The 18978-nt window shown below is 34.7% G+C and overlaps 1 protein-coding gene across 1 annotated transcript in view; it reads left to right on the top strand.

Annotated features, from left to right (window-relative positions):
• LOC125677116 (taurocyamine kinase-like) overlaps positions 1–18978 on the top strand; it is a 33380-nt gene that overhangs the window by 11564 nt on the left and 2838 nt on the right. The window contains exons 7-12 of the mRNA XM_048915093.2: positions 11284–11296; positions 12675–12822; positions 15361–15620; positions 16329–16477; positions 17364–17529; positions 18534–18714. Of these exons, the coding sequence (XP_048771050.2) occupies positions 11284–11296; positions 12675–12822; positions 15361–15620; positions 16329–16477; positions 17364–17529; positions 18534–18714 (917 nt within the window). The remainder of the gene's footprint in view (positions 1–11283; positions 11297–12674; positions 12823–15360; positions 15621–16328; positions 16478–17363; positions 17530–18533; positions 18715–18978) is intronic.

Genomic DNA, 18978 nt, shown 5'->3' with positions numbered 1-18978 from the left:
CACAATGGGGGATCGAAGTGTTAAATGTTGATGTATAGGAAAACTCTTTTAAATTATTTCTTGAAAGCTAGGGCTGTCATATTTTGTATATATACAAATTTTATGGATAAACTTTACACACATGTATATGAAATGTGTGACGTTGACCTATTTTTGAGAAAGATCTAACCTATTCAATGAAAGGTGAAGATAATGAACAGTGATCAATCTCAACTCCTATAAGGAATTCAAAATAGAGAGTTTGGCAAACACGGATCCCTGGATATATCAGAGGTGGGATCAGGTGGCTAGGGGGAGTAAGCATCCCCTGTCGGTCAGTCACACCTGCTGTGAGCCCTATGTTGATGAGGGAAACGGATTAATCTGTAGTCAAAACCAGTGTGTTAAGAATGCCCTTACAATCGGTTTGAAACAAGTCAGACAGCATTTGACTCGATGATGGGTTGTATTGGCAAACTAGATCATAACGACCCAAAATTTGCAAAATGCTGACTTTAAACGAAACTGTTCCTGTTTGTCAGTAGCCTGCCTCTATTTGAAAACTGATCATACGCAGAACAAACTCTTGCGTATCAAATCCGTTGAGAGATATAAACACCATATGCAGGTGATAATGGGATATTGCTGTATAAATATGGGAAGTTCACGATGGAGAAGCTGAAATCATTCCGTTTGTCAGTCATAAGGTTGAGTTCTCCGTTTGCCGTTAATATCTATTTTCAATAAAATATATCTTAAGTACCAAGCAGATGTGGAGGAATGTAGCTGTGGTGTCTTATTTTAAGTTCATCGGGATATATCGAATCGACATATTATAAATGACTATGAATATTGTTAATAGATAAAACGTTATCGATAACCAAAGCAAGAGATTTTTTTCTCGTGTAGAAGCTTTTCAAACAAATCTGGATCATAAGAATATTAATACAGGTCAGCTAACAAAAGAGCACAATTCGTGCCCATGGCATTTCCAACAGCATGTTGGAAGACCTGATCACCGAAGATGTTTTGAACTATTTAAGGTAGATCTTTTATATCGTGTATATGTATTTCTTATGGCAAAGGCTTTAATTTCATATCATGATCTTTGACCATGTGACCTTGAACTCGAAGTTTGGTCTACTTTTAAGAAAAATTAACCTATTAAATACCTTCGGAACTTATTTACGTGGGGCATTCACATTTTGAATATAGATTCTTTATAGTAAGACCTTGTACGCAATGGTGTTTGATATTTTGGCCCTGGAGCTTGACCTACTTTTTAAAAAAAAATCTCTGACTTATTCAATATCTCCTGAACTATTTAAGGTAGGACTTTGATATTTTGTTTGTAGGTTCTTTATGCAAGACTTCACTATTTTGTGAAGCTTGACCTTGTGACCTTGACCTAGAAGTTTCACCTACTCTTAATTAAAATCTTACCTCATCATATCTCCTGAACTATTCAAGATAGAGGTTTCATATTCTGTGTATATATTTCTTATGGCAAGATCTTCATAGCATGCCATGATCAATGACCTTTGTCTTATTCAGACAGCAATGATGATGTGCATGGGTCTCTTGTTTTCTGTTGTATAGAATTTGGTCAAACTTTACTAATTGCTAATTGAAAGGTGAAGATAACGAACAGTGATCAATCTCATATCTCCTATAAAGGTAAAGATAACGAACAGTGGTCAATCTCATAACTCCTATAGAGGTGAAAATAATGAACAGTGATCAGTCTCATAACTCCTATAAAGGTGAAGATAACGATCAGTAATCAATCTCATAACTCCTATAAAGGTGAAGATAACGATCAGTAATCAATCTCATAACTCCTATAAAGGTGAAGATAACGAACAGTGATCAATCTCAGAACTCCTATAAAGGTGAAGATAACGAACAGTGATCAATCTCAGAACTCCTATAAGCAAATCTTGCAAAGACTCATTGGTCAAGGCATTTGAGTTCTAGGTCATTTATGTTAATGTATGAAATTTGAATAATCTTTTTCCTCCTGAAGATGTTACTTGCACATGCTGATGGCATTGTTTTGGAGCGGCATTACGCTGTGTTATAAGGTCTAATTGATGTTCATTTGATAAGAAAGATAAGTCAATCTGTAATTTCTTTGATCAACTACATCGTATATGCAACATCGTCATAATGGCTGACTTCCTCTTAAAAATATTATTGAAGATTATTGTACATTCCTTTTAAATTGAATTGGGTAGTTCAGTAGGTTAACGTTGGATAATTGGGTAGCTCAGTAGGTTAACGTTGGATAATTGGGTAGTTCAGTAGGTTAACGTGTCGACGGCTGATCAGTAGATCGTGGGTTCGAATCCAGCAGATTTAAATTTTTCAATTCATTCCCGATTTTCTACGGAAACTACATTTTTTGACTAAATAGATTAAATCTGAAAGTTTCCGATTTCAAAAATATTTTTTTGTACATTATATGCTCCACTGGGGATCCGTGTTAGAATAGGTCCTCAGTACCCCTTGCTTGTCGTAAAAGGCGATTAAACAGGGCAGTCCTTCGGATGAGAACGAAAAATTAAACGGAGCTAGGTCCCGTGTCACAGCAGGTGTGGTACGATAAAGATCCTTCCCTTTTCAAAGGCCGTACGCGCCGATCATATATAGGCCTAAATTTTGCAGCCATTCACCGACAATAGTGACTTCTCCAGACAAATGAAGGAGCCGACAATTACTACAGTGAAGGACCCGACAATTACTACAGTGAAGTACCCGACAATTACTACTGTGAAGTACCCGACAATTACTACAGTGAAGTACCCGACAATTTCTACAGTGAAGTACCCGACAAATACTACAGTGAAGGACCCGACAATTACTACTGTGAAGGACCCGACAATTACTACTGTGAAGGACCCGACAATTACTACAGTGAAGTACCCGACAATTACTACTGTGAAGGACCCGACAATTACTACAGTGAAGTACCCGACAATTACTACTGTGAAGGACCCGACAATTACTACAGTGAAGTACCCGACAATTACTACAGTGAAGTACCCGACAATTACTACAGTGAAGTACCCGACAATTACTACTGTGAAGGACCCGACAATTACTACAGTGAAGTACCCGACAATTACTACAGTGAAGGGCCCGACAATTACTACAGTGAAGTACCCGACAATTACTACTGTGAAGTACCCGACAATTACTACAGTGAAGGACTCGACAATTACTACAGTGAAGTACCCGACAATTACTACTGTGAAGTACCCGACAATTACTACAGTGAAGGGCCCGACAATTACTACTGTGAAGTACCCGACAATTACTACAGTGAAGTACCCGACAATTACTACAGTGAAGGATCCGACAATATTACTACAGTGCATGAAGTACCCGACAATTACTAATGTGAAAGACCCGACAATTTCTACAATGAAAGACCCGACAATTACTACAGTGAAGTACCCGACAATTACTACAGTGAAGTACCCGACAATTACTACAGTGAAGGACTCGACAATTACTACAGTGAAGTACCCGACAATTACTACTGTGAAGGACCCGACAATTACTACAGTGAAGTACCCGACAATTACTACTGTGAAGTACCCGACAATTACTACAGTGAAGTACCCGACAATTACTACAGTGAAGTACCCGACAATTTCTACAGTGAAGGGCCCGACAATTACTACAGTGAAGTACGTGACAATTACTACAATATATTGTACACGACTGTTAGGGAAGGTCTACGTCACTCCTAACAAAGCTGGTTAGTAATGAACTAGAAATGTGCATATTTCATGGAGCGTTCATTTAAGGTAGCTCCATCCTCATGTGACTTAATAATACTAATAGTTGAAAGTGGAAAAACTGTATTACTTTCCACTCAGTATAGCTAGATTTCAATAAATAGATGTCATATATACAAAAAAACAGAAGTATATATCACCATCAGAAAATCACACATATACTCGTTATACAGAATAATAAAGATAGACAAAAACTTGTTGTCGAAATGACTAATTTTAAATGCCAACAGTTTAAAAAAAAAAAAAACCCTGCTAATTCATAAACATGTATAGATTAATTGTGGCCATTAGAGAAATCGTTGTACAATAAACATGCAGTAGAAGGAATACCAGCATAAGAGTTATTGCCCTTGACAATTTTTTTTATTATAAATAATTGATTACCCATGGGAAATATTAACTTTTTCAGTATAGTTTACCAGATATTTTATTTTATGCAGTGAATAAATCTTTTGAAACATATCTTTCTATCATGTGAAAAGTTTAATCTAATAAAGATTTTTGCAGAAACCTATGGCATCACATGAGGATCGATCAACGTTAATCATTCCTCTCCTTGGTGTTTTATCATGAAACCCTACAATCTTGTAATCACGGTGGGTGTTTATCATATTAGACGTCCATTTGGAAGGTGTTGAAGCAATCGAATCCCCTCGCCCTTTAGTAACACTATAGATACTGGCGTAAAAGGACGATGAGTTCCAATAGGGTGTTGATGGTGTAAATAAATCATTGAATTTTCATTGGTTATGTACAGAAAAGCCCTTTCTTACATTATCAAAAACAAGGAAGTATGCCTCCGCAGTGCACACAGAAAATTCCTCAGGGTGGCACAAAATAAAAACGATATCACTGACATGCGCTACAAGAGAGCAATGCATATGCGCAATAATTGAATTAGTGCTCTCTTTGAATTAATCGAATTGATGATGTAATTAATTCAATCGATGCGCACAATAATTCTTTTAGAGCTCTAGAACAACATGAATTAATTAATGATCTCATTTTGCATGCTCTCTTTAAAAGAATTGATGCGCGCATTGATTCCTTATTTATGAATGTTAAAAAGCGATAAATACATGCATGTAATACAGTACTGAAATATATACATAAGACTCCAAAGTGCGATGGTCTGACACGCCAAAGTGCGACGGGTGTGACACGCCGAAATCCATTGATTTGTAAACGACACATTTTTGGTACAGACTGCACCAACCGTGTGTTGTTTCACTAAACTATCAGTGCAAAATCCATGCATAAAAATTAAGAAGTTCAACTTATTTCATTACCACCTAGTTGTCCTGTTATTAAAGACCAAATTTTCCAATGCGAAATCGTATAGAATGTTTTGCATTATAGCATATCCCCAGGATTTTATTACGTGTACGTCACAAGTAATAAATGATCATGAATTAAAGAATGTTTGGGCGAAGTATAGATAGTTCCACAACAAATGTACTTTGCCGTTCCCACTATCCTCAACAGTGTAAACCTTGCCGTTACTGTCGTCCATGTTGCATTTCTTCGGTTTTATTTTGCAGACGTTAAGAATGACGTCACAATAACGTGACATCACAAACGTTACTGAACTCCGCACCATCGGACCCATTCTCTCACCAGAGGACGCGCTACGCAAGCTTCACTTTGGCGTGACCATCACACTTTGGCGTCCGTTACATTAAGGTGGGTCCTTAGTCCTGGATTTTTGGGGTTTAGGTAGCATTTTTTTGTTTGGAATCAATAAATTAACATTCAGAGTAATGAAAAAAGGCAAAACAGTTAAGGGTTTCCATATTAATTTTCATTACATACCCCACTAAAGTCATATACCCCGATGTAGATTTTTATGAAATTCATTGGAAACAGTAAATATTTTTTGAATTGCATTTATTTATCGGTAAACATGTCAATAACTAAAACACATGTCATTTTCAATATGTTCATCAAGTTTTAGAATAATATGTGCAAAATTATTGAATTAGCGTTATTCCCCAAATGTGGACGCATTTTCCTTATAGCATGGTTTACATATCATTTTTTCATGCTCATGAGTTTTCATTTTTTAAGTCTCATTTTCGATCGCAGGTCGCTGTGCACTGATTTGAGCAATCTCTACCCAGAGTTATCGTTCCCGCTACGCTCCACTAATACCTCTGTCAACGTCTAAAAAGTTATCAAAATGTACTAAAACTAACTTAGCATATCGAACTGTAATGATAATATCTGAGCAAATCAAACACTTCTCTGAATTTTTTAAAATCAGAAGATGGTAAATATGAGACACCTGAGCGAATTAGAAGGTTTATATAAATATTCATTCATTCAATAATACTAGTATAATCATGGAATTCGTTGTTTTTGTGAACCTACTTTAAGATTTAAAGCATAAAACTTAAACTTATAAAATTATTATCCATGATGCTATAGGTATAGGTAAGTTTTGCCAAGAATCTTGACATTTAGACGTTGACAGAGCACCCAAAGTCAATAAAAGCGTGCAATTGAGGGTTTCAAAATCATAGTTTATCGACCATTCAAAATATATATGGTAACATGCGTTTATTAATGGTAAATATCTGTTGAACACTCACCTCAAATTGTTTCAAGTTAAGTATGAAAGATTTTTTTTTTTAAAGTAGGTCAAAGTATGGTATATTTTTCGAGATTTTTCTCACATGTAACCTTCGTTACTGAGTCCTTGACATGATAATATGTAAGATAAACATTAATTTTCCATGTATTATTCCATAACTTGTATTGGAATTGACTGAGCATATATTTTTCTAATTTGCGAAAGACAATAAATACAGGTTTTCAAAGAAAATATTTAATCAACACAACAAGAAATTATCTGCTGTAAAAGTCAGCAATAAGATTTTAAGAGCGCAAAATAAACGACTAGATATCACTTTCAATATCTTTGAAATGGCAGAAAATAAAATTGATTAACAAATATTCTCGAACAGTTCAATATGTATGAAACATGAAAACAAAAGACTAGCAATAGATATAGAACGATAGCTTTTTTGTATATAAATGAAGTAGCGCTATAATTATGTAACGTATGTTTCAACACTTACACAACAGTACATCCATGAAAATATTATGCCAAAACGATGTCATCATCAGTTATTCTTTACGATTGATGTTGCAAAATCATAACGACATCACTTAAAGGACTTGTCCCGTAATTTTAAAACTTGCATAATTTTATGAAAAATATTCTTTATACTATAGTTGAAAAGGATACTAAATACAATAAAAATTGTTGTGAGCATATTTTTATAGGTTATAGACTTTGTATGGGAAAATATGACGACCGAGTTTTTTGGCGCGTAGACGGACCGAGCTTGCGAGGTCCGTTCGCGACAAAAAACGAGGTCGTCATATTTCCCATACAAAGTCTATAACCTTTTTATTATATACTTTCAATTTCATTTAGAAACTAACAATAATTTTATTTTTAACAATAACTTTATCGGTTTAACTGAGTAAAAGATGAAAAACACGAAAAATTTTAAAATTAACGGCGTAGAAATTTGATTGTGACGTAATGTTTGCGGGCCGGAATGTTTCCGGGCATATATCGTGTGATATATGCCCGCAAACTTTTAAAGAAAAAAGAAGAGATGAAATTGAAAGTATATAATAAACAGAGATATTGCGAGTTGAAATTCAAATACAGCAATATGCATATTTCGATCGGAGATTTACGCGCCATATTACTGTGACGTCATATGCGACAATTGGAATGAGAAAGCACGTAGTAAGCCGGTGGTGATTTAGGTGATAATCCTATTATTTTATCTATAAAACCGCTTTAACAGCATTATCTGTGTATTTACCCATCAATTAATGGACTATGGTGTATTGTGCGGCATACGGTTGCACCAATATTCAGAAGAAAGGGTGCCGATTTAATCATTTTAGTTCCTCAAAGGATGCAGCTCGGAGGATGGCATGGATCACACACAAGTTTGATGCTACAGATATTAGACGGTTGTGTTCAGAACACTTTTCAAAACTTCAGCTAGACCGAGATCCTGAGAACTAGAAGGCGACTGGCTTTGCAGGGGCAAAGATTCTACTTAAAGCATGCCAGGCCTAGATGTACATGTACCTCTTCGTTTGTTCAAAGTCCCTGAGTTACGGGATAATTGTGGTTTTCTATCGATACTATTTAAATGTGCTGGGATTTTTATTGTCATAGATAAAAATATTTTTCAATATTACAATGTTTGTTTTCAAATCGCTCGTGTCAAGTTCAAACTGCGTGTTGATGATTCTAAATAACAGGCGATTTTGTGAAAACGGCCAGCTTTCAATGCATGCCCGATGTTGTTTGTAATCTGAGCGATGAGAAAACACAAGAATCGGTAATTTTATCTATAATAATAGTTGTAATGGTCTATTCCATACCACACATAATAAAAACACAGGAAACGGTAATTTTGTTTGTAATAATGATTTACCTGGAATTTACCTGGCCTACAGATCGGCTGTTGTGTATATTTTTATGATATACACTGCACAGGAAACTTCTCAGGTTATCAAAAATTATGCTTAGTGTCTCGATTTGTGCAACAACAAAAAAATTCTACCTACATGCATACCGCATTTCTATTTCCCGAAACCTTCAAACTTGGTCATATTTATGTATTGCAGCTAACAGGTTTAGCCCATTTCAAAAACCTGTGCTTTTTAAAACTTCTAATTAAACTGTTATCTATCGTATATAAATAATTTCCTAAAATATAATATTACCCGGTGTTTCCGGGCACTTCCTGGTGTCCTGGGAGTTCGCAGTGTCGTGGGTGTAGTAGGTAAAATATCCATGCTTCGAGAGAATGAATAAATCCAAGTAGAATTGTGTACATGTACAACATGATCAAGATACCCCTCAATATGGGCCGTCTGTAGGGTTTCTGTGGACGTAGTGTTTGTGTAATGATGGTATCCCAAACAGTAGCTGACACATAGATAGTCTAACCCCCCCCCCCCTTCTCTCTCTCCCTTACTCTCAATCATTGACTAAATGAGTAATTATTGTCATAAGATGCAACACTATTGCCATATTATTTCATCTATCTTTATTATTGCTACAGTTTTACACATTTCTCTCTCTCTCTCTCTCTTTATAAATATAAAACCGTGATAAATTATAAATAGCTCAATAACTATCTCTCTCTCTCTATATATATATAAATATAAAGCCATGATAAATTATAAATAGAAATATCTCAATAACTCGCTCCCTTTATAAATATAAAGCCGTGATAAATTATAAATACAAATATCTCTTCTTCCTTTTTTTTTTACTACTGCAACAGTTCTCAATAACTTATTTGTGCTTTTTTGCTATTGTTTGATTTCTGATTGTGTAATTTATAATCCATGTGGTATCCGAAGTCAATGCTATCAAAACTCAGGTATACAGGGGCTTTCCTCGAGATCTAAAGACTGCCGGTCATCATTAGCCGTGATTGTTATCAAAACATCTTTCTCAGGTAGCTGTAGACCACGGTTTTGATAACGAGAACAGCCAGTACCTACAGGTATTCTTTAGATTTTGAGGAAGCCCTGTGTTCGAGAGTTTTGATAGCATTGACCTGTCCACAACTGCTATTTTCTCGTAATTCAATTTTTTTTAAAAAAGACCCCCGGCTACGTTCATGATTTAAAATATATATATATATATATCATATATTTGATAAGACATGTAAAAAGCCCTACCTAATTTACGTATTATTTTCAGCAATTGTGTTTTATTTTGATTTCGACATGTTTACATCGTTCGATAGCTACGCGTGGATTATAAGTAAAATATTCACATCAAGGCATATTTTTAAAAAAAATATATAAATGAAGAACATTAGTAATCAATTGAATGACTGTAAATTATAAATAATGCAAATAAACAAAATGTTAACGTAATGTAGATGCGTGTACATGCATGTCAGTATGCACGGTATGCAGTAGGCTATATCAATAAATTCCATTCGTCGTTTTCTTGTTGAACAGTTTTAATGTAAAGGAATAATATCTAATAAAACAAATTCGTCATTGATGTAAAAAAAAATATCTACCCGTACCACACTGGTATCAAACGAAGTTAAATAATAACAGGTTTCTTCACAAAAAGCTGATCTGCGAGAGATGCGATTGTCGCATATGACGTCACGGTATCACGTGACCCGCTATCTCATTAGTAGAGATGTCGATTTGAGTCGATTGAAATGTTAAATTAAACCTGAAATCTTGCTTTAAATACTGGGAGATCATTTTTTATATGTATTGTGATAAAAGTTACTTCAGTTTCTAAATAATTCACGAACGTGGGACATGTCCTTTAAGTCAATGGAAATACCAGTTTTAATAGAAATATAACGTAGACAAGCAAAAAAAATTACCAAATGTGTCTTTTCTTCTGAATTTGTTAATTTGCAATAAATATGCGATTAAAACAAAAGTAAAAGATTGATGTTTCGCTATATAAATGCCCCTGATTCTTATAGAAATAACAGACACATATTTTGAAACCTGGATTGCTCTTTGTTATAATAAACAATGAAAGTAACGTATGTTTCTTATTTTTCCTTTCATTACTATAAACACATCATTTCTATTCAAAAAATGGAAAGAATCATATTTACGCATTTCTAACAATCTGTTTACAATAATAATATAAAGAAAATGTTTAATTTCCCAACATTTTGATTAAATGTATACCGAATCTTATGTTTTTGGAATACCTTTCCATAGAAACTGTCAGTATAATCCACCACGCGGTGTTATGAATGAATATTTAACGTGAACCTTAAGACATACATGTAGATGTCCCTTATTAATTTTGAGGTCAAAAGGACAACGGTTAAACTACTCTGGACATACGCTATTGTCCGTTGAGAAATCTTTCCTTGATAGACATCAAACTTGAAACACTGGTGCTCCTTATGAATAGATGACCCCCATTGGATTCCAAGTCACAAGGTCAAAGGTCATACAAAATTACCCAAATGACCAGTTGCTTATAAGTATTTTGAGAGACAAAACTTACATGTATCATTATGGTAGCCTTTGACCGGTAGTTAAACCTTTATTTTCACTGTCTATACAGACATTCTACCTTTTCAGTATTGCCACAAGGGGAGCATATAATATTATTTGTAAAACATTTTTCATGGTTGTTCTTATGTTTTAATACATTTTTTTTCATGGTAGTTATTCTGTACTTCTGCTCTCACAAGCGCCATTTCTGAAAAAATGAATAAAAAATTAAAAACAAGTAGAATAATATTACGTAACGGAATTCCTGGTAACATACGTTACACTCAGATAAAATATTTTTGAATGATTTCTCTATAAGATTGCATAGAACAATCATCAGAGATTAGTCCCTTCATTTCTAAGATATATTATGAAAAGATGCTGAATTCTAGCAAATTGATAAATGTAGAGTTGCATAGTTACATGTATCATAAATAAGACAGTAGCAGAGAAAAACATGGCCTGTATTTCTTGCAGAGGATATCTGTATATGCTAGTGAATACGGGAACAATAACACATTTGTTTCCTCATAACATAGTTGATATTCAACAAACATATCATTAAAGATGATATTTTGTCAATATGTAGTTCAATATTTGATGTCTAATCAAGCATTTCATTAAGTAGCATACGTTACTTTGAGTAACGTATGTTACCAGCATTCTGCTCAGTGTAATTCTTACACCAGAGGAATTTCGAGATATTTGGAATACGATATACATTCTTTGATATCAGAAGAACAAATTCAGACCAAAACATTCCATCTGCTTAATCAATATTGTATATTAAACATTGCAGTTGTTGTAACAGTACTTACCGTAAGAGAAAATTAATCCTAATTCTCAAAGTTTAACACGTATTGACTTTCAAACTCAAATGTTCATAGTAGACTTTCATGTCGTATACCACATCATGCAGACAGAGAGCAAACATACGCCGGAAATTGTCTATCATTCTCTTTAATTAATTTCTCGGTAACGAATGTTACATCACGAATGTTACATCTTGACACGTTTGTCAAATTTCAGACCAACCTATGACTTCTGCAAAAGAAATGCTTATATTTTCATTCTCTGTACACTACGAGATTTTCATAAAAGGGGTAACATTTGCTCTGCAAATACGTTTTCATAAAAAGTTTATTGTATCGTATGTTACATTTCTAAAATCAGAATGCAAAATTTTGAGAATAATGACGACTTCTTCTCAATGCCACATCCAAATATCGCTTGATGAATATTTTCCCACAGTTTTTGAATATTTTAGCACCAAAATAGATCAAAAACATAAAGATAATACGCAAAAGGTGTTAAACTTTTATTGAATGAAAATTTAGGAAATACAAATGATATTAACGCAAAGAAAATTAAAAAACACGCTCTCAGATTTTTATATTTGCTTGTTCAATTTTAAAAATTGAGTCGGCGACAGTCACGTATGTTACAAAATTAGGGTATCTACGCTTCCTACCAAGTTTATAAGTAAAGGGGAAATAAAAAGTATACCATGCCTAGGGAGGCTATGGGTCCATGAATGTATAGCACACAAAATATATGATTTGATATAGCTTATTTTCTAATAAAGTGCCGGCGACATCGATTGCACGCTTTTATTGACTTTGAGTGAGAGGTGTTGTAGCGCAGCGTAATGCGCCCTCTGGTGAGAGATTGTGATTTGAGTGTTAATCCGGGGTAACGTAGCGTGGATGACCCGACCTTATTATGACGTTATGACAACGTCACGATTGTGTATCTAGATAACACACGTCAACAACCGTCACTTGTTTGTTGTTTTGCTTACCGTGAACTTCGGTTTTGTTTCACATTCTTAAAATTTCCAAGATGTCTCTTGATGAATTGTGGAAAAATCTAAAAGATGCAACCGATTGCAAATCTCTGTTGAAGAAGCATCTGACCCCTGAAATCTACGAACAGCTCAAGGATAAAAAAACAAAGTTCGGTGGAACTCTGATCCATTGCATTAAATCAGGTATGTAGGCCCTATAACAGAGCGTGAAAAAGTAAGTTGCCAGGTATTTGTTTTCTTTTTATTTTACTTTTACCTTTTCCTAGAATTGTTAAATGATATAGATCTATATATAGGTCATTGTATGCTGTGATTCTGAATAGTGAATACAACGGCTTTCGTGATTTTGAAATATTGACTTCTTTCATAGTTTAGTTTTAGAAAAAAGAAAATAGTTTCATGTGAAATATATAGGGAAATAGCTTTAATTTAACTATACAACCCGTATCTATTAATGTCACAATGTGAAAATTCTAATGCAGTAGATTAGGAGTAAATGATGACCTTTTTGCACGTAAAATATATATATATGTTAAAATTCACATGCATTGGGGTCTTAGAAATTAAATGATTTAAATCCCAGCTTAACAGTCTAGAAATATTGTCAGTTTTAATTATACATTTTTTAGGCATAGATCTACGTGTTATAATATCACAATAAAGACGACTGTTGCAAAGTGTCAATGCATTATTCTAAAGACGCGCATCATTTAACATGTGAGAGTTTAGAATGCCACTGAGGTTTGGGGCAGTTTGACGAGCATTAAAGAGGTTAGCACCCATGTTTTGTAGCATTGGAATATTTTTGGGAAGTTTGTTAGACTTGACCTTTCTGCACTTAAAACTTGCTTCCGATTTATTGCATAATCTATATTGTATAGTTTTGTCTGTTGGTATCAACACAACATAAGCAACATATTTTAACAAACAATGCATCATTAATACATCCTAATGTTTAATATGAATAATGACCTCTTTGCACTGAAAATACGGGAAAATTCATCATATCTTCATCTTTCATTGAATTTGTAAGTTTTAAAAATTCATAAGAGCACAAAGTATTGCCTCAAAATAAACCCTTAAATAAGGGGGGGGGGTGTCTAGATTTTTTTTATATATCATTAGACAAAATACTACATATTTTACACAAAGTTTAGGATAGATCTATATTAATGTCTAGACGTTTTTATTTGGAAAAATATATCAACCATTTTAATGAATTTACAACATTTAAGGACGACATATTTCAAGGATAAAACAGATTTAAAGGTTATTGACATGTAAAAACATAGACAAATGTTCTATGTTACCTGTCTCGTCTGCCGACACCGGAAAACACCCTACACGGCATTTATTAAAATAAATTACACGCAAACAATTTTCACAGGAAGAAGGCTCAGCTACAAACATGATCATCAAACAGTTCTTTTGTAAATAATAAATTTCCTGATAAAGAGTCAACCCCAACCCCACCAACAACACACCCCCCCCCCCCCCACCCACCCAACAACAACACAACCCTCAACGAAAGAAAATAAGAGAAAAGAAACAGGGGGAATGAGAAAATTCGCGCATGGAAAAAAAAAGTTCTTTAAGTATATGGAACTACAATTAAGTTCATTTTGATGGGAAAATTATTACCAATGTGATACTTTGAAAACTCACAACTCTCTCAGTGAACGTAAGTAGAGGTAAATCTCTTTCGTGTTGTCTATTTTGTCCGTTTTACACAGTGCCCGCGGACATTGTTCTCATCTGCATCGCATTCATGACGAAATGGCTATCGTCACAAGTGAGCAGATATCGAAGGCAAAGTACAAATTGTTTGATAGTCATTTCCCCATGAATGCACTGCAGTTGTGAATAACATGCGTAAACATTTATCAAATTACAGTGTCGTCTATTTTAAACCCAGGCATCGCTTGGGGTCGAACTACTCTTTGATAGGAAGTTCAACCCCAAGCGATGCAATTGCCTGTAATTTTGAATTAAAGTGAATCTATGTCAATCTTATATAGAAAATAAATTTTATTTTTGAAAATACATGAGGGTACGTACCGCAACGCCTACCCCAGTATGTTTCTTACGATGTACTAACGTGCCTCAGGAAGCAAGCAGTTCATACCCTCATGCATTTTCAAAAATGCTATAAGAATTTGGACATTGATTATAATATATACCTTTGGTTGTGACTTCCATTTTTAGGCTGTAAGAATTTGGACAATGATTATTGCGACTTCTATTTTTAGGTTGTAAGAATTCGGACAGTCACTATTGTTACTCCTATATTTAGGTTGTAAGAATTCGGACAATGATTATTGTGACTTCTATATTTAGGTTGTAAGAATTCGGACAGTGATTATTGCGACTTCTATTTTTAGGTTGTAAGAATTCGGACAGTGATTATTGTGACTTCTATTTTTAGGTTGTAAGAATTCGGACAGTGATTATTGCGACTTCTATTTTTAGGTTGTAAGAATTCGGACAGTGATTATTGTTACTCCTATATTTAGGTTGTAAGAATTTGGACATTGATTATAATATATACATTTGGTTATGACTTCTATTTTTAGGTTGTAAGAATTCGGACAGTGATTATTGTTACTCCTATATTTAGGTTGTAAGAATTTGGACATTGATTATAATATATACATTTGGTTATGACTTCTATTTTTAGGTTGTAAGAATTCGGACAGTGGTTATTGTGACTTCTATTTTTAGGTTGTAAGAATCTGGACAGTGGCTGTGGTATATATGCCTGTGACCCGGAGGGTTACGATGTGTTCGAGGATGTTCTTCACCCAGTCATCAAAGACTACCACAAGGTCCCTGAGATCAAGCACCCACAGCCGGACTTTGGCGATCTTGACAACTTAGGGTTCGGTGACCTTGACCCTAGTGGGGAGTACATTGTGTCCACCCGTGTTAGAGTCGGGCGAAGCCACGCCAGCTTTGGATTTCCACCGGTCGTCAATGCAGAGGTGAGCTGAGTACCGGCGATTCCGACTTCTATAAATGATTAAATTGTATATAATAGGTGACGATATGTGATGATCAATTGTAGTTTCTAAGAATAGATCTGGCTCCGGGATGAACTTACTTTTCTTCTAAGTCTCATTTTTTTCCTTGTATGATCTATTTATAAAACTACGTCATCATAATGGGCGTCTTCCATAATATCAAACATGGATGAAAATATAAAGATCAGCAATATCCACCTATTTCTTTTGAATTTGATAGCGTAGCTGAGTAACTCAATTGGTTAGCCAAAAAAACAAATAATAATAATACAAAAAAAAAAAAAAAAAAAAAAAAAAAAAAAAGGTTGTTGATGCTTAAATTTGAAGGTTTCCAATTTCAAATATTGCTTCACATACCCTTCATTTTTCGTCCACTTGAATTTTCTTTGGTGTAAGGTTTATCGTCAAAGTTGTATAGCCCCAAACAGAGTTGGCATGTCTGATTTTGTAATACAGTTTTTGATGAGTTGAGAATCGTTAGCCTAACGGTTAGGGTATATACTTTCACATTGCTTGTTGAAATTAAAAATAGGCATGATTTGTATTTCTTTTATCGATAATTTGATATCATAGTCATGTTCAAAATCTGTGAACAACAGCTCCACTAAAAATTCCAATTCACATGATTTGTGTGGGTTAAGAAATAAACCAGTTCCTGATGTTTTATAGCAACGAAAGGAGATGGAAAAAGTGTCTGTTGAGGCTCTGAATTCCTTGGACGGCGAGCTGAAGGGAAAGTACTACTCCTTAGAAACCATGACCCCGGAGGAAAACCAACAACTCATCGATGACCACTTCATGTTTAAGAACGATGACAGGTAAAAAGAAATATGACCTCTGGGGTTTTAGGGACAGGGTAAGTGGGTAATATTCAGTAGGTAGATTTGGCTCCTCCACGTTACTTTTAAGATTCATGCAAATATAATACGACCGTCTCATTACGAGCTGTATTATGGTGTAGACTTTTCGTCCGTCCATCCGTCTGTTAGCTTTTCCGTGTTAGGGTTATATATCTCACACTGTAAGCCCTAGAACTGTCAAACCTGGTTTGCACCTGACATTTGGAGTAATGTCAATTTTTTGGTAGTTTTTTTAATTTCTACGTTGAAGGAGAATTGGGAAACAGGGGTAGCAATGCTTGTTATTGAGCTACAGTGTTCTAAACTTGACCTTTTTGCACTTAAAATTTATTCAGTTAAACTTGATTTGTTTGTTATGGCAACACAACATAAGCAACAGAAATCATTGCATGAAATACATACATAATCATGTCTTCTAATAATACAGATAAAGAAAAATAGTTTAATACAAGTAATGGAAATAAATAATGACGTTTTTGCACTTGATATACGAAAAAATTCACGATATCAAATTTGAGAGTTTAAAAAGACGTATTACGAGTAATGTCAATTTCTAAAATTTCACACAATTTTCAAGGTCTTGTCTTAAAATTTAAAATATGGATACATGCACATATTGTTTCCGGACCATAACTTGCATACTGTGAGGTTTAGGACCCTGAATGTCACGTTTACAGGAAGACAGCTTTTTAAAAAATTTTTTTATATACTATTATATACATTTAAAGCGTCGACTGCATGTGCTTCCAGCCTCCAAACATACGTACATTTAGTTCCAGATGTATCTTAGCAGTACATTTTATAATCTTCTACATTAACTCGTATTTTAACACGTGTACAAAAGGTTCCTGCAAGATGCTGGAGGATACGATGACTGGCCCATTGGCAGGGGGATCTTCTTCAACACCAACAAAACATTTCTGTGCTGGGTGAACGAAGAGGACCATCTCCGTCTTATTTCTATGCAGAAAGGAGGGGACTTGGCAGCTGTCTACAAAAGGCTCATCACAGTAACTAAACAATTTATACAAACTACACACACACACAAACACACACACACAGACACACACACACACTTTATCAACATGTTACATCATCACACACACACTGTATCAACATGTTACATCATCACACACACACTGTATCAGGATGTTACATCATCACACACACACTGTATCAGGATGTTACATCATCACACACACACTGTATCAGGATGTTACATCATCACACACACACTGTATCAGGATGTTACATCATCACACACACACTGTATCAGGATGTTACATCATCACACACACTGTATCAGGATGTTACATCATCACACACACACTGTATCAGGATGTTAGGGTATGTGGGAGGATGTTACTGCCTGTCATTGTCTGATGGTAAAAGATGTGTGTTTTTTTTATGTCATACACAAATAGAGAAAAATGTATAGCATTGATATATTGTTGTCTGTGTTCAGAAGTAGGTCGTAATCATTAAATCAAAACAGAATCTCCTTCAATTTCTAACCCATTATCTTGATCAATAAATAGGGATAGATAATATAACAACATATATACTATTCAATTATCAACACTATCTTGGCGACTACTGTGCTCAGTATATATTGTACATCCTAGGTAGCTTAAGAATTGAAATGACCGAGAAAATGTTAATTTATTTTGTGACATGATTGAATAATTTAAAACATGGAAACCGACTTCTAGAGATTATGAAAAAGATACCTGGTCGGCCATTCTTGCTTAAAGCTAAAGTGCAAGATCTATTTAAAAAATATTAGTAATGCGAGTTTTCAATGAAAGACCCAATCTTTTTGTTTTGAAATTAGTCCGATGTTGGAAAATTCAAAGATAATTACTTTCATTTCGAAGACATGTGGATCTCAGCCAATCAGAAAGCTCGAAATTATTCAATTGTAGAATAATCATCTTGAGCAAATGGGACCCAACGATGACTAATGATGTCTACACACACTGTTTCTTATCTAACCTTTTTACGTTAACTTCAGGCCATCAAGGAAATGGAGAAGAAGCTCACCTTTGCTCACCATGACAAACTGGGGTACCTCACCTTTTGCCCCACCAACCTAGGCACCACCTGTCGTGCCAGTGTCCACATCAAAATCCCGAAACTATCCACCCAACCGGACTTCAAGGAGTTTTGTGAAAAACTTAATCTGCAACCAAGAGGTATCTTTGAGCTTTCAGTTTGATTATATTAACCCAGTACCTAGGGTTCATTGACATAAAGCAGAATCATATTCCGTTAATTGTTTATGTCTGACTAGCTTTCTAGAGATGCATATATATTGAATTCAGGGGATTAAATTCTGCTAGAGAAACGTATGTTTGAGAGTTAACCCATTAGGCAAACTTCGGCAGATTCCGGTACCCTACATCTAACCTCAGATGTATGATGTAAATTGATATGTCGCTACGCCTAACATATGTAAT

This window comes from Ostrea edulis, chromosome 3 (genome assembly GCF_947568905.1).
Source record: "Ostrea edulis chromosome 3, xbOstEdul1.1, whole genome shotgun sequence".
Classification (NCBI taxonomy): Eukaryota; Metazoa; Mollusca; class Bivalvia; order Ostreida; family Ostreidae; genus Ostrea; species Ostrea edulis.
This window is presented reverse-complemented; position numbering and strand designations above follow the sequence as displayed.